The sequence below is a fragment of the Myxocyprinus asiaticus genome, chromosome 48 (genome assembly GCF_019703515.2).
Source record: "Myxocyprinus asiaticus isolate MX2 ecotype Aquarium Trade chromosome 48, UBuf_Myxa_2, whole genome shotgun sequence".
In the NCBI taxonomy this organism is placed as follows: domain Eukaryota; kingdom Metazoa; phylum Chordata; class Actinopteri; order Cypriniformes; family Catostomidae; genus Myxocyprinus; species Myxocyprinus asiaticus.
In genome coordinates, this window is record NC_059391.1 from 13137890 (window position 1) to 13163014 (window position 25125).

The following is a 25125-nucleotide window of genomic DNA, read 5'->3' on the forward strand; positions in this document are numbered from 1 at the left end:
GGAATGCGCTATTCGCGCTCTGTGCACGTATGCTTACACAATCACGTAGCCAGGTGTCAGATAATTAGCACAAAGATTTAGATCTCGCTCCGGATTGAAGTGTCCTTTTGGTCCGGATCCAGACCGGAGTCCGCCTATTGAGTGCCCCTGCCCTAGATATTGCGGCGAAGACCACAAAATGATAGTTCCACTTTCCAGATGCATTGATGATCAAAAATAACTCTTATAGAATATAAACATGAAGTGCAACTACATAATTATTTTAAAAATGCTGTTTGTCTTGAATAAGTAAAGTGGATTTCATACTGTTTTATGTTGACTTTGAACTATGATAAAAAAAATAAAATAAAAAAAAGGTGAGTGTTTATTTACCTTCATGCTGACAACTCTTCATTTTCTTGACTGGCAGCACCCCCACCGCCACCCTCCCGAGGTGGCCCACCTCCCCCACCCCCTCCTCACACTTCTGGGCCCCCACCTCCACCACCTCCAGTGCGGGGACGAGGAGCCCCACCACCCCCTCCACCTTCAAGGGCACCCACATCCGCCCCTCCTCCACCTCCTCCATCCCGGCCAACCATGGGAGCACCTCCACCACCACCTCCCAGTAGAGGACATCCACCTCCTCCTCCACCTGCCCCCGCCTCCATGCCACCACCCCCACCACCACCTCCAACATCTGGAGGAGCTGCCCCTCCTCCGCCTCCCCCTCCACCACCTCCACCTGGACCTCCACCTCCTTCGAAAATGGATGGGGGCCATAGTGAACCCACACCCTCGCCCATGGGTGGCAAGTCAGCTCTGCTGGAGCAAATCAGGGAGGGTGCCAGTCTGAAAAAAGTGGAGCAAAACAATAGGCCAGTATCATCCACAGGGCGAGACGCACTACTCGACCAGATCCGACAGGGCATCCAGCTTAAAACGGTGAGGATCACTACCTTTATCCAGAATATTTTTTTTACTTATTTATTATAGAACTTCTCAACTTTTATTAGATTTTACAGTAAAAAGTGGATTATTTAAGGGGAGTGAGTTGACAGAACTCTTATCTATTTTGACTGTACAGGTATCAGATAATGACTCAGGACCACCCACCCCTGCTCAGTCAGCAGGCATTGTTGGAGCTCTGATGGAGGTGATGCAAAAGAGAAGCAAAGCCATCCACTCCTCGGGTAAGTGCCTTTTCCACTCTCCCAAGTGTTTATTTATATTGGGTCATTAAAAAGAGCTTTTAAATAACAACTGACTGTACATTTAGTGCACTTATACACTAAAGAAAGCTCTGTAGCAGTGTTTGATGTATAGGAATGCCTAAGATTCGTAAAGGAGTAGAAAGTGCTGTGCCAGTTTGAAATCAAGCAGGAATACAGCAAATTGGATTTCCGAAAGCTAAACTGGACCCACCTCTCTGAAATTTTTTTTTAGTCATTGGATGCCTTGCTTAAGGTTAATTTATATTTACTGGGTGAACAGGCTTCTCTTAGTTCACCTACAAATGATGACGAAATGCAATGATGCTTTTGTTCTGCCAAGGTTTTCGTTTGGTGATATTTCTCCTATTTCTGAAATTCTTTTTTTATTTTATTTTATTTTATTTTTTATCCCCTTTTCTCCCAATTTGGAATGCCCAATTCCCACTACTTAGTAGGTCCTTGTGGTGGCGCGGTTACTCACCTCAATTCGGGTGGCGAAGTTGCCTCTGCTTCTGAGACAGTCAATCCACGCATCTTATCACGTGGCTGGTTGTGCATGACAACGTGGAGACTCAAAGCATGTGGAGGCTCATGCTACTCTCCGCGATCCACGCACAAATTACCACGCGCCCCATTGAGAGCGAAAACCACTAATCGCGACCACAAGGAGGTTACCCCATATGACTCTACCCTCCCTAGCTACCAGGCCAATTTGGTTGCTTAGGAGACCTGGCTGGAGTCACTCAGCACACCCTGGATTCGAACTCACGATTCCAGGGGTGGTAATCAGTGTCAATACTCGCTGAGCTACCCAGACCCCCCATTTCTGAAATTCTTGACCTAGGAAAACGTGGCAGGTCGAAGAGCATTGATGATTGGTTAAAACTAATTGTGGGTGTGGTTTGGACATGACGTTTTTTTTATTTATAATGCGCGTGCCAGCTTAGGAGTTGTTACCTAGGTTACTATCATTAAAATGGAAAACGTTGAAGCTCGTCTCTCAAAGATTGTGCAGAAGTATACTTTTTTTACATGATTTGCAACACAAATTCTACAAAGACAGCGTGGACACAACAAATGACTAGAGAGTAGAGAGAGATGGAGTTTTAACAAGTGACAAGTTTAATAAAGGAAAGAAGTGACACAGCGCTAAATGCAGCGGTCCACGGAGAGAAAAACCTGCATTATCAGCTTTACTTGCGGCTGGAACAGAACGTTAAACACCGTGACATCACCCTCAATGAACACATTTTAAAATGACGTTGTGCGTAGTATAAAAGCCGGCTTCTGTCGCCTAGGGTGCTGTAGTTCATCCAGGAGAAAAAAGTTTGCCTTCTTCTGTAGTATAAATCAGGCTTTAGAGTGCATTGTATCAGAAGTTTTCTTGCGATGCACAATCCCCTTTGAAATCGGTGGATTCACAGTGTTCTCTTACATCGCATAAACTCTAGTTTGTAAGTTCCTTAAAGAAATGGTTCCCCCAAAAATCAATGCTTTGTCATCATTTACTCACCCTCATTTTATTGCAACCCCTGATAGCTTGCTTGGAACTTTGAAAAATGTACTGTTTGCTCTTCCCAAGCAATAAAAATGAATGGGGACTGGAGATTTCAAGCTTCAAAAAGAACTGAAAAGCACCATAAAAGTATCATAAAATACTCTGTGAGAAATGGAAAGTTGTTAATATCATTTTTGGGTGGATTTTTCCACTGTACAAAGAAATGTCCTTTTAGATGACACATTGTTTAGATGAAATTCACTACCGTTTGTGAGTTAAAGTGAAATCCAGCATTAACTATTGAAATATTTACTGTGGTTTTGCAATATCTTTGGTCCCTCAGATGAAGATGAGGATGACGAAGATGACGAAGACTTTGAGGATGATGATGAATGGGATGATTAATCCCCCAACACTAATCCCACCCAGTAGAGTAAATGATACTAAATTATCACTTCCCCAAATTTTACTCAATTCTGTGTATTTTTTTTTTTTCTTTTTCAAATCGCTGTACATTTTTGTTGCCTTTTTTTTTTTTTTTTTTTTGGCTTTTTTTTAATAATCTGTGCAATACCTCATGTAATCTGTAAAGTATTGTCATTTATCCTCTGTAAAATAATCTCCTGGAATAACCATGTGAAGTTTTATGCCAGGATTCATGAATAATGACCTGAATGTTTTTTTTTTCCCTTTGAGAGGGGAAAGGGAGATAGACGGGACACGCAATGTCCTTATTAATTGTTAATTAATTATTTAGATAACACTATTTTCATACCCTACTTTTCTCTACCTTCGATTTTCTTATTCAAGTCCTAGTTTAGAATTCTTAGATTTGGTAAGAGGTTCTCCTATCAGATTTTGTCTCCTATCAATATGTCCCTGTATTGTTTCCCATGTAAATGCACACCAGGCTGATATATTGAGGCTATATATATTTTTGCACGAATAACGAAAGGAAATTCATTGCAGGATGAAAACACATTGGCTGAATACTTTAAGTATGATTTCTGTGGTAATCACGATCAACTTAAAACGTCACACTACATTGCACGTCACAGAATAGACAGTTTTGAGTTTTTGGTTTCACTTTATTAACAGAAAAAATATATACTGTAATTTTAAACTGGCAAAGTCGTGAGTATGTGAAAAGCCATCAATTCTCAAAGATAGAATTTCCAGTCATATCAAGAAAATAAAAACAAAGCACTTCACAACAAAATATTTAAACTTCCTTTTGTTAGAAGCTTTTTAAAAGTCAATGCTTGACTGACAACTACATTCAAGGTAATGAAAATACAAACAAACCTTTGTGAACAATGAATGCTGGTTTAACAGTATTGTTTGTCTGAATTGAAATTGCTGTCCTGTAAGGATAGTGCTGCAAAAAATGTTACATTGACATCAAATCTTACAAGTGGATTGGAATGTGGAATGAAAACTCTAAATTCTATTCTTAAATAAATGGTTATATTTACAAACCTGAGAGATGGTGCATTTGTTGGTAATCTACACTTGTATTACTTATACTGTAAGTTTAGCCTCTTAAGGAGAAAAATCTAAATGTTCACATGGTAAATTGGTTTGTTCAGAATGTTTTGCAACCCAAATTCTGACTCAGTTTTATTAATCTCGACAAACATTATGTGGCGAATATTCATGCCTCAAAAATAACCTACGCTGTGGCTACCGTGATGCTACATTTGCAAAGAAGTGAAAGAACACGGTTTTGGTCTCAGTACTGTTAGTGCAGAAAGACTCTACACAAATACTTGAATGCAGACGATTCTAGCTACACAAGCTCAAATTCAGAAAGTGTAGCAGGCAAAACATTCAACCTCCTTTCACCGATTTCCCATGATATCAGTCTGGAAAAAAAATCTGTTTTGCATCCATTCAATCTGCTGGTGTATTTTAAACCGTTCTTTTCACTATTGAGCTTCTTTGTAACTTACATCATATGAAAAAGATCAAATCCAAAAGAAAAACAGCAGTCTTAGACTAACTTGCATGGAGAGCTGGTCCCCTTAATTAAATTTCCATTGTTTTGATCCATCATGCAACTAGTTGAGGTTGATCCTGTTTTATGCTCGTAAGTTTAGCCATCATAGACAAAAGATGTACAGAAATAACACTTATCTTCTGTAACACTAGTTATGAAATGAGGATGCGTAATGGGGGTCAAAATGTTTGATTATATAATTTGAGTTATCATGGAGATTTCATTTTTTATTAGAGTGGTAATGTATAGTGATAATCACCTGCAAGGAAAACACTAGTCACTTTAAACATCCTTTACTCATTTTATCAAACCAGCTGTTCTGTAGGTGAGTGGATAGTACATTAAGGCTATCTGCCCTCTAAAAATTTGCATCGTAAGACTGCATTCTACCACTTGCTAGTTAAAGTGGCCTAGCCGCACTCGTATGGTCTTAGAATGGGTCACTTGGATTGTGCAATGACTCTAACAACCATTTGTTTGATGCCTTTTTTGCACTTTAAATTGACAGAATTTGCTCTAATATGTGTGGCAGATACTCTTAGCAAAGTTCACAAAGTTACAAATTCTTCTAATTTGTGACATTTTTCTTTCAAGCATAATTATCTTTAAAGGTTTGATATTTTAAAAGCCTCTGTCAAATGAGAGTGTGTTTGCTTCAGAACAGAGTAGAATGTACAAAGGAACTTTGGGGAATCATTGTTATCAAGGCTAAGTAAAAATGCTGATAGCAGGGGAATTTACATTACTCTAATGGTAGCATTTTTTTCTATTACCTAGTTAATGATTTATTTGTAACATATTGTCTTGATGAGGACAAACACTGAATGAATAATACATTTTTTGGTATAAGTTGTAAATAAATTTGCAAATCTAAAGAGACCTGGGCTGCGTTTCCCAAAAGCATTGCAAGCTTAAGTTGATCGTAGAGACCACTGGCGCCAATAGTTTCTACGATCTACTTAGGCTTACGATGCTTTTGGGAAACACAGCCCTGTATTGGTTGAGTTGATGTTGATCAAACTCAAAGTTTGGAGGTTCCTATCCTGTCCAGCAATGTTGCTTGAGGAAGTTGTCAATTTGAGGGCTGTATTTGAGGCTTGGCTTCTTGGATATGTCCAGGACAGGTAAAATTTCTTACCCTCCGAAGTGTACCACTGCTGTTTCCACAAATAGCTGCCAGTAGATCATCACGCACTGACCCCTGATCAACTTCAGGTCAATTTCTGTCATCTTTTCTCCTCTGAGATGCTGGTTTCTGGGCATATTTGAGGTCTTGAAGAATATTCTCGCCATGTTTGTCACCTGTGTGTTTGTTTCTTTTATTTGCATTAGCCTGGCTTTGGCCAATAAATCTGTCTGCTGTCTCTTCATGCTGCTTGATCATCTCAGCAATCCTCCTAGTTGGCAAATTCCTTGATCAATTGGGTTGACTGTGAAGTTGTTGTGGTAAAGAGGAAAAGACCAAATCATGCAGCTTTCTCTGCGTAGTGCTCTTGTCTGGTGACATTTCGAATTTTGATGACTGTCCAAAGTTTTTGCTTGTTCTTCAGTTCTTTCCAAATTGTCTTGCTCTCTACTTTTCTGTAGCCACCTTTGCCTCTGGCAGTCTTGTTTGCAGGATAAAATACTGGTTGCATTCATCCTTGGGTCAGATAAATCAAACTGGTTTTCCAGTTTAAAGAGGGTGATGTTGTCCCTCAGAAGTTTCACCATCTCCATCTCAACTTAGCCTCCACAAATGTGCCACTGGTTGTGAAACCGGAGCTCCACCAGTGTGTTGTTGTATTGAAGAGACCCAATCAAGGCCCGGATGCCTTTGCCTGAAATTAAGTTGGACTCTACATTAAGGTTGGTGATTTTGCAGTTCTACTTTAGCATTTTGGCCAAGGCCAAAGCTACTTGGTCATCTGCATGGGTGTTGACAAGGCTGAATATCTTAAGGTTAGTGTTGGAGATCAAGGCATCAGCAAAGCTCACCAAGACCCTTGGGAGATGTTTTCAATGTTTAGTTTGACAGAACTTATGGAGGGATCATTTGTCAAGATTTTGCCCAAGGTCTGATCAATATCAGTGGGGTTACCACTTGGCCTCTCTGGCTTAGCATTCAAGTTTGAGTCTACATGATGTAGGACAGCTTTACTGATGCCATTTGGTTTCCGATTGCTGTTAGTATTCCTCTTACAGTCTAACTGGGATAAGTCCTTAAAATTATGGTTGCTTGACCTTGCTGTTTTCTCCTTATCACCTCCCTTCCCAAGCCGTCTGATTTGTTGCACTCCCTTCTCTTTATTATCCTCAGGCTCTTCATCGCCACATTCCTCTTCACTCTTATCTGTCTGTCTCTCACCCATGCTGTCCTGTGAATCACCATAGAAAGGAAAACAAGGCTGAGTACTGGCATACCTCAGGCAGTGACTCTTAATTAAAAAAGACTACCACCAGCTGAGACAATTACACAAGCAGCGACTAAGTATAACTATGTTCTATGAAAGCAAGTTTGCTATTACAAAGTCTTTGGAACTCTCATTGAAGAAAGTGAAATTTAGAATGCTTTATGACACAATGTATTGTAGTTTTTATATCATGGTGGAGACTTTCAGATTGCTTCGACTGTTGTGATATTGAGTTATGTACCCTAACCCTTAACCCTACTTCTAAACCCTAAGCCTACTCCTACCTCTAACCCTTACTGAATCTTTTTTGAATTTTTAGATTTTAAGACTATTTAGTTCCTTTATTAAGGCATGGTCATTTACTTTTACATAGTAAAAATATGCATGGTGAAATAAGTGTATCAATGGGAATCCATGCAATCAAGAATTTCACCTGATGGACGGTGGCAAAGAAATTTCACAACACAAATGTCACGTGGAGTTCAAGTTTAGTAAACTTTGACGTGCAAATTCACAGCACTGACCAGTAGGAAGTTACTTGGTTTTGTGGTGACCTCTGTGTGGGCAGTGCTTCATGCATAGCTACACTGAATATTTACAATGGACAAGGACATCATTTTAGCGGTGCTAAACTTTAACTTTCTGAGTATAAAGGGCAGAATGAAGTTGTTAACTTCCACCCACGCATTCTTTGCCCGTGGAATTTTACTGTGCAAAGATAGATGTGACCGAGCCATGTAAGCCGTTTTCTTCACACTGTCAAGGGGTCTGCAGTGTAGGTTATTTCAAGTTTTACTGCCCTTGCAGGGTTTGGGCCCTAGAAACTTGACCCAAACACAAAACACACACACTTGTTTGTTTTTACATTATGGTAGGGATTTCCCATTGACATTAATTATTATAATTAACTCTAACCCTACACCTAAACACACTGCTTACAGACACCCTTTTTTTTAGTCAAGTCAACCTTTATTTATTGAGCACATTTAAAAACAACAGAAGTTGTCCCAAAGTGCTTTACAGATCAAAAAAATAAATATACAAAGACAGAGTGATACACATATATACACATATACATACACAAACATAAAATATAATTAAAAAAAATAAATAAATACCTTTAAATACAGCATCATGTATTCACCCAGTTCAAACTATTCAAGGACCTATTCAAAAGCTACAGAATAAAAATACATTTTCAAAGAAGATTTAAAAATAGCTAATGTAGAAGCTGACCTCACATGGAAAGGGAGACTGTTCCAGAGATTAGGACATATCACAGAAAAGGCATGATCGCCCCTTAGATCTATAGCGACAACGAGGAACCCTCAAAAGAAGCTGATCAGAAGACCTGAGTGCTCTGGTGTAGGAGTATGGGAGGAGAAGGTCACTGATATATAGTGCCTTGCAGACATAAAGCAGAATTTTTAAATCGACCTTGAATTTCACAGGAAGCCAATGTAGAGACGCTAAAAGAGGGGAAATGTGATCCCTCTTTCTTGACCCTGTTAAAAGCCTAGCTGCTGCGTTTTGAAACAGCTGTAGGCGGGATAATGCAGTTTGAGGGAGATCAATGTACAAAGAGTTACAATAGTCTAACCTTGATGAAATTAGTGAGTGGTCTTTATGGGAAAGAAAATGTTTTACTTTATAGCGATAGATCTCAGGTGGAAAAAGCTACCCTTGACAACAGCATTGATCTGCTTATTGTAAAGTAACGAGGAGTCTAAAATCACTCCAAGACTCCTATATGATCTTGTACATTTGACGACAGAGGACCTAACTGGGCAACCAGGCCAAGTAAGGAGGACAACCTAAAATCAGTACTTCGGTTTTGCTTTCATTTAATTGTAAAAAATTGTTTGCCAGCCAATGTTTAATATCTATGAAGCAATTTAGGGTGTTATCAAATTAACACTTCTTGTCTACACTCACTGGGAAATAAAACGGAGAATTGTCAACATAACAGTGATAAGATATGCTGTAATTCTGGAAAACTGGTTGAAAGTGTCAGGGAGCTGGACGGAGAAGGTGCTAGTGGTTGATCAAATTGTGAAGATATAGCACATTTAATCTGCTCAATTTTGTGAGTAAAAAATATCTCACAGGTCTCTTGAGTGGTGTCCAGAAAAGCATTTCTAGTAGGGTTTAAAACAGAATCGATTGTATTAAACAATACTTTTGGTCGATTTGCGTTATCAGAGATTACTTTAGAGAAAAACTTAGCTTTCGCTTCCTTTACTGCTCTTTGATAATTTGTTAAACACACCTTTAAAATGTCAAAAGAGACCTGAAGCTTGTCTTTTTTTCCACTTGCATTCTGCTTTTCTACACTCTTGTCTGAGAGCGTGGGTGACGTCATTTAGCCTAGGCTGTGAAACACCCTTAACTCTCCTTGGCTTAAGTGGTGTGACATTATCAAGAGTAAAAGTACAAGATTTATTGAAAGCTTCAACCACTGATTCAGTGTCGAGTCCAGCTGATACGTCAACTGTGAAATGCGATAGATAAAATTCTGAAAAAAGATTGGCAGTAGACAAGTGAATGGTCCGGGAGTGTCATAAGGGCTGAGAAATAGTAGGGAGAGGACAAGGACAGACAGACTCGAGCACTATTGTATAATGGTCAAAAATGCCAATGTCTAAGACATCTAAGTTAGATACCATAAAATAACACAAGATCTAATGTATGACCTATATTGTGAGTAGGACCAGTGACATGTTGTACAAATTTTAAAGACTCAGTGAGTTAAAGAAATTAATTTACCAGAGGTTTTGATGGACAGCATACATGAATATTAAAATCCCCAAGAATCAGGAGTCTATCACCATTAGACACCAGTCCAGAGATAAAGTCTGAAAATTGTTGGATGAAGTCCTTATTAAATCTGGGAGGTCTGTACACAAGTGCACAGAAAGCAGGACCCAAGATGTCAGTCTTTAATAATTGGACCTCAAAACTGGAATACATGTCCACAGGCAGCATTCTGCATTTAAAAGAGTTTCTAAAAACAGTGGCAATGCCTCCTCGCCCTGAAGTCCGTGGAGAATTAAAAAAGTCACAGTCTGGCGGTGTTAGATCCCCCAGGGCCATTTGTTCGCCAGGATTCAGCCAGGTCTCGGTGATGAATAAAAAGTCCAAAGAGCGAGATATAAAAAAAAGTCATTCAGAATAAAAGACTTGTTCGATATTGATGGTGCATTTATAAGGGCCATCTTAATAGTGGTAACATCTGCGTTTTGCGGTGAAATAAAAGATGTGTGTTTCAGCAAGCTTAGATTTTCGAAATTGACACCTCGCTTCACATCACCATCACTTTCACCATTTGGAGGGCGACAGCTTGAAGACCAGATGGCCGGTATGTGGTGGTTGTCAGGGGAATCAGCCGGTAATCTGCAGTGATGTTGGCGTGACCCTCGATGGACATACCGGGGGAGACGTGCAATTCCAAGAGCAGCGTAATTGTTGTAAACTCCAGCTGACAGGTGGGCTGAGGAATTCAAATGCCATAAAACCAGGGAGGAGTAGTATAAAACCATGTCGGAAGAAAGATAACAGCATGAGCCTGCAAACAAGCAAGGAGCTTCCCACTGAAACTGGCGAGGGTCAACAGCAAAACTCCAGTAGGCCAAGATGGGCAAAAGATTGCAGAACATCCTCGATGAATCCAACACGACCTGAATTCAAAGTCCACGCACTCCAGCACCACTGGATATGGACGATGGACAGGCAATCAAGCAGCCCATTCAAGATTGCACATAACAGTCCCTATGAAGACCATCGGTGAGTACAGCAGTGTTTATTTACTTTGAAGAAATCTAATCAAATGAGAGGATGACGTGGAGATAAAAGTGTAGAGAGAATGGCTTGAGTTGGTCTGGTGAAGGTGTAGCATAGATTCCAAACAAATTAAAAAAGTCAATAGTCCATAAGATTATCCATAAAAGAGAAGCATAAAACTTGATTTCCTGAGGTTGCTCCTTCAAAAGGCTACTAAACAAAAGCACCCAGAAACATCGAAAAGAAGCCGGAGAGCAGCGGTAGACAAACACGCCAGCGTTCACTCAACCGTTTTGTGAACACGTGTGTTTTTATTCGAGTTTAATAAAAAAAATTTTTAGTCGGGGGAACTTCTTAAGGCCTCAGAATATACTCTTTAAAATCGAATTAGTTGACATTACTTCGATTTTAAGACTATCAGTTTACATGATTTTCCTAAGTTAATGTTACTATACAAAAGTTATGTTGTGACTAAACAAAATCCAAAATAAATCAAAACTGTGTTATATTTTAGCATCTTCAAAGTAGTCACCCTTTGCCTAGAATTTGCAGAAATGTACTCGACATTTTCTCAACCAATTTCTTGAGGTATCACCCTGGGATGATTTTTAAATGGTATTGAATGAGTTTCAATCTATGTTGGGAACTTATTGGCTGCTTTTCTTTATTATTTGGTCCAAGTCATCCATTTTAAAAACTTTTTTTTTTTATTATAAATTTTTAGTTTTATAATGAAATAAATGAATATGGTGGCACAATTATATTTTTGTCTACAAAGCTAATTTCAAACATTTAAGCATGCGCCTTCAGATCAAAAGATTTTTATGATCATGAGAAACGTTCAGTCGAGTGTTTCAAAACTTTTGACCGGTAGTGTATATGTTAGATTAATAGCTTGCACAAGCGTGTGAGTGTTTGCAACCAGGTATATGTTGAAGCCTGAGAGAGAAACAGTTAATCTAATCTGGGAAGCTAGTGGAGGAACTTCAGGGGAGCAGGGATGCCCAACAAAGATACAGTGCATTCATGAAGTATTCAGACTCCTTCATATTTTTCACATTTTGTTATGTAGCAGCCTTATGCTAAAATGCTTTAAATTATATATATACAGGTGCATCTCAATAAATTAGAATGTCGTGGAAAAGTTCATTTATTTCAGTAATTCAACTCAAATTGTGAAACTCGTGTATTAAATAAATTCAATGCACACAGACTGAAGTAGTTTAAGTCTTTGGTTCTTTTAATTGTGATGATTTTGGCTCACATTTAACAAAAACCCACCAATTCACTATCTCAAAAAATTAGAATACATCATAAGACCAATAAAAAAACACTTTTAGTGAATTGTTGGCCTTCTGGAAAGTATGTTCATTTACTGTATATGTACTCAATACTTGGTAGGGGCTCCTTTTGCTTTAATTACTGCCTCAATTCGGCGTGGCATGGAGGTGATCGGTTTGTGGCACTGCTGAGGTGGTATGGAAGCCCAGGTTTCTTTGACAGTGGCCTTCAGCTCATTTGCATTTTTTTGTTCTCTTGTTTCTCATTTTCCTCTTGACAATACCCCATAGATTCAGGTCTGGTGAGTTTGCTGGCTAGTCAAGCACACCAACACCATGGTCATTTAACCAACTTTTGGTGCTTTTGGCAGTGTGGGCAGGTGCCAAATCCTGCTGGAAAATGAAATCAGCATCTTTAAAAAGCTGGTCAGCAGAAGGAAGCATGAAGTGCTCCAAAATTTCTTGGTAAACGGGTGCAGTGACTTTGGTTTTCAAAAAACACAATGGACCAACACCAGCAGATGACATTGCACCTCAAATCATCACAGACTGTGGAAACTTAACACTGGACTTCAAGCAACTTGGGCTATGAGCTTCTCCACCCTTCCTCCAGACTCTAGGACCTTGGTTTCCAAATGAAATACAAAACTTGCTCTCATCTGAAAAGAGGACTTTGGACCACTGGGCAACAGTCTAGTTCTTCTTCTCCTTAGCCCAGGTAAGACACCTCTGACGTTGTCTGTAGTTCAGGAGTGGCTTAACAAGAGGAATACGACAACTGTAGTGTCTGTGTGTGGTGGCTCTTGATGCCTTGACCCCAGCCTCAGTCCATTCCTTGTGAAGTTCACCCAAATTCTTGAATCGATTTTGCTTGACAATCATAAGGCTGCGGTTCTCTTGGTTGGTTGTGCATCTTTTTCTTCAACACTTTTTCCTTCCACTCAACTTTCTGTTAACATGCTTGGATACAGCACTCTGTGAACAGCCAGCTTCTTTGGCAATGAATGTTTGTGGCTTACCCTCCTTGTGAGGGGTGTCAATGATTGTCTTCTGGACAACTGTCAGATCAGCAGTCTTCCCCATGATTGTGTAGCCTAGTGAACCAAACAGAGAGACCATTTTGAAGGCTCAGGAAACCTTTGCAGGTGTTTTGAGTTGATTAGCTGATTGGCATGTCACCATATTCTAATTTTTTGAGATAGTGAATTGGTGGGTTTTTGTTAAATGTGAGCCAAAATCATCACAATTAAAAGAACCAAAGACTTAAACTACTTCAGTGTGTGTGCATTGAATTTATTTAATACACGAGTTTCACAGTTTGAGTTGGATTACTGAAATAAATGAACTTTTCCACGACATTCTAATTTATTGAGATGCACCTGTATATATATTCACATCAATCTACACTCTTTCTTTTTAATACATTTTCAAAGTTATCAAAAATCTGGTTTTTGCTTTGTCATTATGGGGTATGAAGTGTAGATTGATGTGATTTTTTTTTTATTTTTTATTTATTTATTTATTTATTTTTTTACATAAAATTCAGAATTTCTTTGTAAGTTCCCCTTTTGCTTTAATGACAGCATGTATTTGATGTTTGTGCAAAATCTGATGATCCTTGTTATCCAGCATGATCTGAGAATGTTCCAAAAGGCATCGTGTGTGCTTCAATGGAAGCAAGGAAATCTAACCTTCGTTACAAAGAAGTTAACATGCTCAATAACATAAATTTTCGTACCTTTGATTGGTGACTAGAAATAGTGCAGAATCTTACACATTTCATTTAACATTTTAACTTTATTTACATTTTTCAAAATTCTTAAAGCTGAAGTATGTAATTTCTACACCACCAAACAGAATTGCAAAAATAAACGTTGTTTTCAAAACAGCTTTCTGAATACACCCCCCATCAACCGTTGGTCAGACTAAGAGATAGTCCCGGGTCTATGCGGGTCGCTCTAAACAAACACAGGAATTTTCAAAGTGCCAGAGAGAAAGAATGCTTACAGTTTTTAAGACAATTAACCTATGAATGTCTTACTTATAATTGTCTCTGCATATTAAGATGGGATATAAAAAAGTATTTTAACACAGAAAAAATTATACATCAGCTTTAAATTTGAGTCATGGACTTTTGGACCTCACTGTATATCCATATTTATGTGCATTATATGAATGTGCATCTTCTATTTGTGGTGACAAATATGATTCACATCACAGTTGAATGTGGCCCGAATCTAATTTTGTCCTCCAAGGGTGAAAAAACAAAAAACAGATCCGTTTTTCAATACTACACTCTAATCTACAATCTAACTTGACATTCATTATAACTGCATGCTTGATTTATATAAATAATTAATGAATTGCACTTTATGAAGCGTTACAAAGAGTTTCAAAAACATGTTTGGTTTAAAATGCATATTGATGTTCATTTGGTCTCAAATGTTGTGAACAGAAAGTGATAATGTTAATGCTTATGCATACAGTAAATTTGAGACTATAAGTCCAAAGTTCTAATTTCATATAAAACTAAATATGATATCATATTACACAATATTATGAAAATATATGATGTTGTGATGTACATGCAAGGGATGGGTGTTTTATGCATGCAGATCAGGGGCCGTATTCACAAAACATCTTAAGGCTAAAAGTAGCTCCTAACGGATTTAGGAGAAACTCTTAAAAATAATGGCCGTCAGTCCTAATTTTAGGACTCCTAAATTTTTGCTCTAAGAGTATTTCACAAAGCGTTTTAGTGCTAAAACCAGCTCCTAAATCTGTGAAAAGTTAGGGGTAGTCAAGAGGACTCCTATGTCACTAAGACCAAATCACAAACAATCCTAAAATGGCTGTTGCCGGCAATCTGCCTTGGAACGTAAACATTTTAGAAACATTTCACGATAATGAGCTTTTAAAAAGGGTATTATGAGTGTAGTAGAGCTAGTCAGGGATGCAGTCACTTCACCAATAAATAGAAACAACCCAATAACACCGGAGATCAAGGTTCCCTTTAATTATGTCCTTCTTTTCATGTACAAGTTGGGCAAGAAGTAACAGCTGTTCTTGCATCCAGTTTGGTTTTCTTTTACGTTTGCACAACGTCTTACTATCAGCCATGATTATTCTATTCTTTATTTGAATATGGCAACATGATACCTCGTTCTACAATATTTCTATGATTAAATCACTGACAGACCCATCCCATATCAGCCAATCACTGTGGGCATAGTTAGTAAGCTTGTTGACATCATCCATAGCAATGGGGTCAACCCCGCCCTTTCTCTTAGCTTAAGATTTCTCCCCATTCCTTAGTAAAAGTTGGTCTCAGCAGCTTTGTGAATAGGTTTTAAGAGGAAACTCTTACCTAAGAACTTTTACTGCTATTTAGGAGAACTCTTAGTGGTAAGATAAAATGTTTTGTGAATACGGCCCCAGTTTTGGAGTGTTGCCAGTTTGGACAAATGTTTGATATGGGCAACATTTAAAAGGGCATGTGATCAGCTTCAAGCACCTTGACTTGCATTGTGAAAGTAGCCATACACCGATCAGCTACAACATTAAAACCACCTGCCTAATATTGTGTAGGTCCCCCTCATGCCGCCAAAACAGCGCCAACCAGCATCTCAGAATAGCATTCTGAAATTATATTCTTCTCACCACAATTGTACAGAGTGGTTATCTGAGTTACCGTAGACTTTGTTAGTTCTAACCAGTCTGGCCGTTCTCTGTTGACCTCTCTCAACAACAAGGCATTTCCATCCACAGAACTGCAGCTCAATGGATGTTTTTTGTTTTTGGCACCATTTGGAGTAAACTCTAGAGACTGTTGTGTGTGAAAATCCCAGGAGATCAGCAGTTACAGAAATACTCAAACCAGCCCATCTGGCACCAACAATCATCCATGTTATTATCTAATCAGCCAATCATGTGGCTGCAGTGCATAAAATCATGCAGATACAGGTCAGGAGCTTCAGTTAATGTTCACATCAAATATCAGAATGGGGAAAAAATGTGATCTCAGTGATTTGGACTGTGGCATGATTGTTGGTGCCAAATGGGTTGGTTTGAGAATTTCTGTAACTGCTGATCTCCTGGGATTTTCACACACAACAGTCTCTAGAATTTACTCAGAATGGTGCCAAAAACAAAAAACATTCAGTGGGCAATTCTGCAGATGGAAATGCCTTGTTGATGAGAGAGGTCAACAGAGAATGGCCAGACTGGTTCGAACTGACAAAGTCTAAAGTAACTCAGATAATCACTCTGTACGATTGTGGTGAGAAGAATAGCAAATGCTATTCTGAGATGTGGGTTGGTGCTGTTTTGGTGGCACAAGTGGGACCTACACAATATTAGGCAGGTGGTTTTAATGTTGTGGCTGATCAGTGTATATCATACTGTATGCTCATACCTTTAGTTTAATATTACCTTTAATGCTCAAGCCATTCTCCAAAGCAGTTTGCAGACAGTAGTAAAGACATCACAAGATCACCTCTGCATTAATTACATTTCACTGATTCTTTTCAAATTGAACTTTTCTTAATTAGTAACCAGTTATGACAAAGCAAACTCTCAACAGTTCATGACCACAAGAACCATGTAATGACACACAAACTTTTTTAATATACTGTATGTGTATTACATAACAGCACTCAAACATTGCACTGTCATCATATGCTTACTTGTGCATTTTCAGAAACATTTCTATCAGATACTTTTATCAGGACTACTTGAACAGGAACCAATAAAACGCCTTATCTCTACAATAAACTACAAATACATCTAATAACAGAGCTCTCTGTATTACAAGGTTAGTGGTTGTTAACATTGCGATAATGCATAAGTCAAAGGTTTCTCCTTGAAAAGTGAGCAAACATGCTTGTTGATATTAATGGCATATAAAGCTATAAATAGATATTGTATAACCTGCTTTTGTGATTTCCATTGTGATATTGCAGGTCAATCCAGTACCACAGTTTAGAGTAATCAGATGTCTAATGTCAGGCTGACTCAGACACAATAAAGCACACATAGTGTACTATGCTAAAATATAACACAAAATAAAATGGAACATCTTGAATGTACTCTAGTCTGTGGCACTCAGTGGAAAGCAGCCTTAATTCATGGAAAAGGCATTGAACTTTTTATATGTATCTGATACAAAAAGACCAAACATTGTTTTGTCAACATTCAGCTATTTTATTGCACAAATGGCATCAAGACATTGCTTCAGAGGCAAAGAAAATTCACCCTGACATTTTAAGTGATTGGAACCCAAATATTATGATGGGCGAATACTAGTGAAACCTCTGGTCATGTCAACCTCATGTTAATTTCTGAATAAAACAGAATAAAGTGGCTTTAAACAACTGTACCTTTTTTTCTCCTTAATTTTCATTTTAAGAAAACATCACGCCTCCTGACATATAATTCTTCCATACAAATCATACTCTTTGTACATCAGGTAGCCTTTCAGTCCTGGTGGGAAAGGACCTGATTTTATGAACTTTGGGTCACCCAGCCTGCATGAGGTCATCTCTCTTCTGATAACTAGCCTGCACAGGTGTTTCAGAGATCGAGGGTTTCCTGAAAAATGCATACATCCATGAGAAATCATGTTACAGCGACCTGGATTTCTGCCGAATATAGCAGGTTCATTTAAGATACAGTAACCCCAAAAGGTGTTTGTACTTGTGCTTTAATTCTTTCAAAGAAATGCCACTTGGTCTGATATTTTGTTATCTAATGCATTGATATTCATACATTTTAAACTGTGCCATAAGTGTCTAAATACTGTAGCCACTGTATTCATTAAGGTTCATCAACATCTAGAGAGAAATTCATGTGTCTGAATGCTGTAATTGTTTATGCTACTCACCCAATTTTTCTGAAATTTCAGGCCACACTTTATGCCTCTTCAATACCATTTTTAGCTTTGAACAGATGGGAACATGACTGACATAGTCCAAGAGAACCTGCACGGCTTTCCCTGAGAACAGCACAAGCCAAGAGACGCTGATGAAATCACAAAACTAAACAAAAGCAGGAGATAGAGATACGAGTAAGAAGTTATTAGCCATGTGACAAATGTCCTTCAGAGGTAAGTCAAACATTAACATTGTTCCAAAACCTGATGAGCTGCCTTGATGCCAACTGCCTACATAGGCAGCGTCCTTCTAAGGCAGGATCCTAACTGGAACTTTATAAGTGATTTGGGACGCTCTATATAGGCAACAACATCCAAACATCAAACATACAATTAGCACTCCTCAAATTGATTCATTTCAATTTTTTGATGTAAACATGTTGTTGTAAGCTATTGTCATTCGAAACATCCGCACATCATTCAAATAGCACTTCTCACATCATTGATTTCAATATTTTGATGTTAACATGTTGCTAAGCTATCACCATCATACTCTCATCTTTATCCACACATCATTCAAATAGCACTCCTAACGTGATTGATTTCAGTATTTTTACTCCTCACGTTATTGTTATCAATATTTTTATGTTAACATGTTAAGCTATTGACATCCGAAACGACATCCGCACATCATACAAATACCACTCCGATTGATTTCAATATTTTGACTTTAGCATCTTGCTAAGGGTCATACAAATAGCACTCCTCACGTGCATTTTGCTAAGCTATCACCGTGATATTCTAATATGAATAAAAATCCTTAAAAAATGTTTGCAGCAGACTTGCTGCAAATTCACCACTGAGTATTTTCACAAGCAAATGAGCTTTGCGCCAAACTTGCAGCAAATTTTCCATTGTTGCCAAAGGCTCATAGGCATGTGAAAATAATGAGTAGCAAATTTGCAGCAAATTTGTGTCAAGTTTGTGGCTAGTTTGCCAGAACTCTAGATTTTTTGTTTCTATGCAATCTAGGGAATGCATAGGCAACACCCGCACACCATACAAATAGCTCTCCTCACATGATTGATCTCAATATTTTCATGTTAACATGTTGTGAAGCTATCGCCATGTTACTCTAAAATGCATAAAAATGCACAGGCAACAACATCCACACATCATACAAATTACACTCCTAACGTGATTCATTTCAATATTTTGTGTTAGCATGTTGCTAAGCTATCAGAGTGATACTCTAATATGCATCCACACATCATGAAAACAGTACTCCTTACATTACTGATGTCAATATTTTGATGATAGCATGTTTCTTAGCTATTTTCATGATATTCTAATATGAATAAAAATGCAGAGGCAGCAACATCCGCACATCATACAAATAGAACTCCTCACTTGATTGATTTTAATATTTTCATGTTACCATGTTACTAAGCTATATATACACAAAAATATATAGCACACAACAATTTTGTAAAATAGCAAATTATTAATTAAATTGAACTATTTTATTTCTACTTTTCTGCATTGATTTAAATATAAGTATATTTGTAATCAATTTTTCTCTTGCTTTGTCTTGGTGTGAATTTTTTTAGGGTGCTAATCGCAATGCTTTCTGCTTAGGCTGGAACGCTGTCTTGTTTAAGAGGCATTTTTTGCACTTTTCAGCTGGTCAGGCTGGGAGACCATCTTAAGACCAGATTGGCTAGATTGGGAGACCAGCTAGTCCACCTTAAACCAACACACAGCATAGGCTGGTTTAAGCTGGTTTTATTAGCAGAGACCTTAAAATACTGTCTACATAGGTAGCTCACTAGGTTTTGGACCAAAACAATTATGTATGTGGTGAACTCACTGGGACCTTCTCACTGGTATGTTCTGAGTGGTGACCCCATGTTGAATCATGATGACAACTGAAGCATTTTTCAGCATTATAACCACTGTTTAACAACAGTCGCATCATCATTTCATCCTTCAGGCAGTATTGTAATGCAGTAGGGAACACTGTGTCATTGACCACTGTGAAGTAACAGTTCACATCTGCCTGTTTGGCCAGGAGGATCTTGACAATCTCGTACCTTCCAGCCCTCACTGCCACTAGGAGGCAGCGCAGAGGATCCAGCTCAGTTTGGGCTCCTGTGTTTAACAACATCTGGGTGCAGGTCACATCTCCATTGGAGACAGCAAAGTACAAGGCAGTCCGTCTCATGTCTCCATAGTTCTCAGAGATGTGGGTGTCTAGGAGTGCATTGACATCAAAGCCTTTGTCCACCAGGAGCTCCAGGCACTGTACATGGCCTCCATCTGCTGCTGAGTGAATGGGGCTCTGGCCCGAGAGATGGAGAGCTTTCCTTGTGGTTAAGGGGATTAGCATTCTCAGCGCCCTGAAAAAAGATTGTGTGAATTTGGATGTTGCTTATGGTGTAAATCCTGATTCTATTTTTGTGAACGGCATCCATTCAAATCTTGCAAAGCTAATCATGTCTCCAGTCAGCTTTGACTTGGAAATGATCCTAAATGAATGCAAATTCTTTTGATTTTACCAGAATTATAAATAAGATTGGGGGTGAGAAATTTAGCAATATAATATATAGAGGATTTGCATCTTTATTTAACCTACAGGTAATGCCCTTCGTAGGCTGCGCGGTGGATGGGAAGCTGTGATGAGAGATTAGCAATGTTGGGATTGGCCCCATGTTGAAGAAGAAGCTCAATGCAGTCAGGATTTCCAGAACCAGCAGCATCATACAGCACACTGTCTCCATTTGGTGCCTGAGCATTTACATCACCACCTATTGGCAGGGAGTACATAATTTTGATAGTTTGCTGGTTTGAACGGTTAGTTCACCCAAAAATGAAAATTCTGTCATCATTTACTCACCCAAATTGCTCCAAATCCATTTGACCATGGAACAAAGGAGATCATCATGTTGATCTCCTTTTGTGTTCCACTGAATAAAGTAAGTCATACGGGATTGGAACAATGAGAGTGAGTAAAGGCTAATTTATACTGTGCATTTGATGTTTTAGTTCTGCTAAGGTGTTTGTTTGATGATATTTCTCCTGTTCGTGCACATCTATTACAGTCTTGACCTTGCAGAACTCGACTAGTTGAAGAGCATTGATGACTGGCTAAAACTAATCATAGTTGTGGTTTGGATGCGATGTTCTTTATTTACAATTGCGCTTGCAAGCTGAGGAGATTGTAGCTAGGTGACCTTAATGATAAAAATTTATTACTTTAAAGCCCATCTCTATGAGGTTGTTCAAAAGTACACTATTATATGATGCTCTACTTCACAAAGACAACGTGGCCATGACAAATGCATGGACTGATTTTGGTGTTTATGGAATTAGATCAGGTAACTTGCTGGCAAAAGTGGTAAGGCCTACGTAGCAAATTCAAAAAGGCAAAGAAGCGTTACAGTGCTGAAAGCGGTAATCAACAGACAGAAAGATCTGCATTATTGCCATTACCTCTGTGACATCACCCTCAAAGAACTCATTTTAAAACAATGCTGTGCAGGCTTTGTTCGCCAAGAAGGCTTTTGTTCGTTCAGGAGAAAAAAGTTCAGCTTCTTCCATAAATTAGGCTTAAATGACAACAAAATTTTCTTTTTTGGGTGAACTATCCCTTAAATATAAAAAGTTTGCCAAGATGATCTGCATTTTCTCCTCTACATACTTCGTTTACCAGTGTCTAATGACATTTAACTTTGTTGTTGCTCTGGTCGACTAGTATTACCATAGTGAATCAGGATATCCAGTACTTCTGCTTGGGCGTACTCTGCAGCAATTGCCATGGGCGTCATTCCATTCTGGTCTCTCTCTGAGACGTTTCCTCCATGTTTTAACAGGAGCTGAAGGATGTCAATGCAGCCAACTTTGGCCGCCTCATGAATGGCTGTCCACTTTTTAAGGCAGGCTTGGTTCACCGACACTCCTCGTGATAAAAGTGTATAAGCAATTTCAAATGAGTCTGTTCTTACAGCTGCAACATATAGCATGTGAACTCATTTTAAAAGCCATGGTGATAATATAGGCCTTTGAGATTCTATTGAGTTTCTTTATCAGTAAAAAAAAAAAAAAAGCTTCTGATGAGAATTCTACAAATGAAAAATACCCAGCAATAGAGGAGACTCGTTCTTGCTATTCATCTTATTAGGTGAAGCTCCATGCTCTAGCAGAGTCCTAACAATCTCCACCAGCCCGGCTTGGATAGCCAAAATCAATGGTGTCTCTCCATCCGCAGTTTCCTCCTCTAAAGTTAACCTGTAAGAAGCTATTTTCAACCAAACTACTGAGAATAGGCTACAAATAATATAATTACCAATAAAGAACAATTTCAAAATAACGGTATGTAAAAGTTTTAAATAAGATTATTTAAATCTTTGATGCCAGTGATAATGTGTTATCTCACCATTTCTTTATGCCTGGAGAATTAAGGATACATGACCGAAACATCAATGATGAATGAATACAAGACATTTTGCAAGCTATGACAGCGGACTGCTACTCTATCTCACCATAAAGTACCATCTCCAACACCTGCACAGACTGCTGAACCGCAGCCCTATGCAATGGGTACCAGCCCCTGCTATCCACCTCAGTGAATGCAGCAGGATAATCAGCCAGGTCCTGAAGAGCAAAGAGGTCACCTGTGGAGCCAAATGAAAAGCACATATTTGCATAATATATTTAATTTGACCTATAATTCACATGCAAGAAATTATTTACTTTCAATTTACAGTGGGGTCCTAAAGTCTTACATGACAGTGAAAATCTGGTATACACAATTTCATTTAAACTTTGAAATAAACACATTTCCAGGATTTTGTTTCGATGAAATAAAGCAAAGTTATGACATTAAGATATATTTAAGATTCTGCACTATTGCTTCATCACTAATCAAAGGTAAGCAAATATGTGACGTTTACCATGTTAACTCATTTGTACAGATGGTCAGATTTCCTTGCTTCCTTTGAAGCACACAAGATACTCTTTGGAAAATTATCAAATCATGCTAGATAAAATGGATCAGCAATTTTGCACAAACTTGTGGAGTTCAATCCAGCTCAAGTGCATGCTGTCGCTTAAGCAAAAGGAGAAATTTACATTTGATATGCCGATAATGCAATGAAATATTTTGCAGTTGTCTTAGACTGTTGGACCTCACTGTATTTTGTGGCACATCAAACTATAATAAAATCATACATTTAGGAGAAAACTTTTGTATTTCACCTCTAAAAATTGCATCCAAGATCTTTTCATATTCCACACTGGATTTATTTGAAAGATAGAAAAAGTAGAGGCAGCATGACGGGTGATATCTTTTATTAATTTTCTATCTTGTGTTTGATATATTTCAAGATTCTGAAAGCATTATTCTGGGCATCACACCTTCCAGGGGAGGTAATATCTTTAAATGATTCTTGAATGCTCAGTTGGATAGCAGCGTCAAGAAGCTCATCATCTTTATCTAGGTCATCTGATGGATCCATTTTTTTCTGGGGGTAAATAAACAGATATATTCAAGACTTCATGTTATGTTCTGATTATGTTATAACAATCTTCTTTAAAAGTGTACACTATATTGAAAATCGCAGAAAGGTGCATTTCAATTGACCAGTCAATTTCCAGAAAGAGTATTCTGCAGCATTTAAGAGGAATTCTTATGTCTCATTCAAGGTAGTTGTTTTCACAGAAACAGGTTTTTACATTTTTACAGTTCTCACAGCAGAATAGAAAAATTTCAACCTTTACACTGCTAGTACTTGGACAAATTTGCATAAGTTTCAAGGAAATGCTGAACTAGGGCATGCGCATCAAACACCTTGCCTGCCACTTCCACTGAGTTGTTCACACTTCGCTGAACAGTAAACAAAGGCTTTTATCTCACCTTGTGAAATACAGTTCCTGTGAAATCACACGTCCTGTGCCAGTTTAGCTGCACCCAGTCTAGAGTGCTGCCTTCCCCTTGCCCAAAACAGCAACGCACATGTATCTAATTTTGGCGTTCACATGCTCTGGTTACTGCCATGCACACCGAGTCAAATGTACTGTAAGCTTTCTCAAACTTTACCCCATTTTCAAATGATAATGCTTATGATAATGATATGCAATAATATGAATTTTAGGCGGTGCAAATGAGCACCAGAATTTACTCTGATTTGATGTGATGGCTGAAATTACAAGGTCAGTTGATCCAAAAAAATAAATAAATAAATCCCAGCCAAATTCACAATTTACTTTTATTGTTTGAACGATATAAAAATAAAATAATAAATAGCTGCAGCAGAAGACACACAAGACCTGATTACACTGATTGTATCCTTCAGTCTTCAGGCAATGTTTATAGCCTTCTATAAATGTACTGTAATTGACCCCAGTTGAGTTCAGCTACTGATATACTGTATGTACAGTGCAAGCATGACTTTTCAACTGGGGAAAGCCCAGAGACACAGAAGCATAATCAGCATATGATAAATGAATAACTTGCAAGAGAGGAGGTCATAGAAACAAGGCTCACACTGACTTGAAAAAGCCTTGAATAAATACTTCAGTTGTCTTAAAAGTTCAATGTTTTACAGGTCTTGGGTGATGTGCTTGTTTTCAGTCTGCAAGATCAAATGGAAAGGACAAAAAAAAAAAAAAAAAAAATGGGACTTGGAATATGGAAGGATAGCTACTTGAAGAATGTGAGCACAAATATAAATCAGAGTTTACAAATTAACAGCCTAAAGATGCTTTTATAAATTAAAAGCCCAGAAATCACTTTAGTGGTTAAGACAATATTTATAGAAATGGAATTGTCAACATAATGAAAGGACAGGCAAAAATGCTAGTTTTGTAGTTCTGACTCTAAAGCCTCCATAAGGGCTTTGAGTTTAGAAGCTATAAAACATGGAATAAAAGACAGCACTCAGACTTCATAATTGCACTCTGGCTTTTTCAAACTGACTTAATGTAAAAGATTTGAAATATTTATTTATCCTGCCAGGCTCATACAAAATAATTAGCCATCGCTGAACACCAATTTGCAGAAACACAATTAGCAGAAAAGCTTGTTGTAGCACTTATTTGGTATTCAAAGTACGT

General features: G+C 38.2%; 2 protein-coding genes and 1 pseudogene across 3 annotated transcripts in view; 1 reads left to right on the top strand and 2 right to left on the bottom strand.

The window, feature by feature from the left end:
* Window positions 1–4186, top strand: part of wasla (WASP like actin nucleation promoting factor a) — a 27154-nt gene extending 22968 nt beyond the window's left edge. For both annotated transcript variants that reach the window (XM_051692882.1, XM_051692881.1), the window contains 3 exons: window positions 410–924; window positions 1067–1172; window positions 3035–4186. In XM_051692882.1, coding sequence (XP_051548842.1) covers window positions 410–924; window positions 1067–1172; window positions 3035–3096 — 683 coding nt within the window. In that variant the 3' untranslated portion in view covers window positions 3097–4186. The remainder of the gene's footprint in view (window positions 1–409; window positions 925–1066; window positions 1173–3034) is intronic.
* Window positions 4187–5762: 1576 nt separating this feature from the next.
* On the bottom strand, window positions 5763–10510 carry LOC127437326 (leiomodin-2-like; annotated as a pseudogene).
* A 6079-nt stretch (window positions 10511–16589) lies between these two features.
* Window positions 16590–22776, bottom strand: LOC127437752 (ankyrin repeat and SOCS box protein 15-like). The gene is made up of 7 exons (XM_051692894.1): window positions 22554–22776; window positions 22151–22309; window positions 21773–22018; window positions 20648–20819; window positions 19883–20411; window positions 18025–18178; window positions 16590–17732 (listed from the first exon to the last, which is right to left on the bottom strand). Exons 1-7 carry the CDS (start codon window positions 22708–22710, stop codon window positions 17557–17559), a joined length of 1593 nt encoding a protein of 530 aa, XP_051548854.1. The 5' UTR covers window positions 22711–22776; the 3' UTR covers window positions 16590–17556.
* Window positions 22777–25125: the final 2349 nt, after the last annotated feature.

Coding starts and splice junctions, on each gene's coding strand:
- LOC127437752 (XM_051692894.1), bottom strand. CDS start 22,710: ATGTGCTTTTCATTTGGCTCCACAGGTGACCTCTTTGCTCTTCAGGAC. Junction 20,412..20,647: donor GCCTACGAAGGGCATTACCT/GTAGGTTAAATA, acceptor ATCTTTTTTCAG/GGCGCTGAGAATGCTAATCC. Junction 17,733..18,024: donor TGAAATTTCAGAAAAATTGG/GTGAGTAGCATA, acceptor TGCATTTTTCAG/GAAACCCTCGATCTCTGAAA.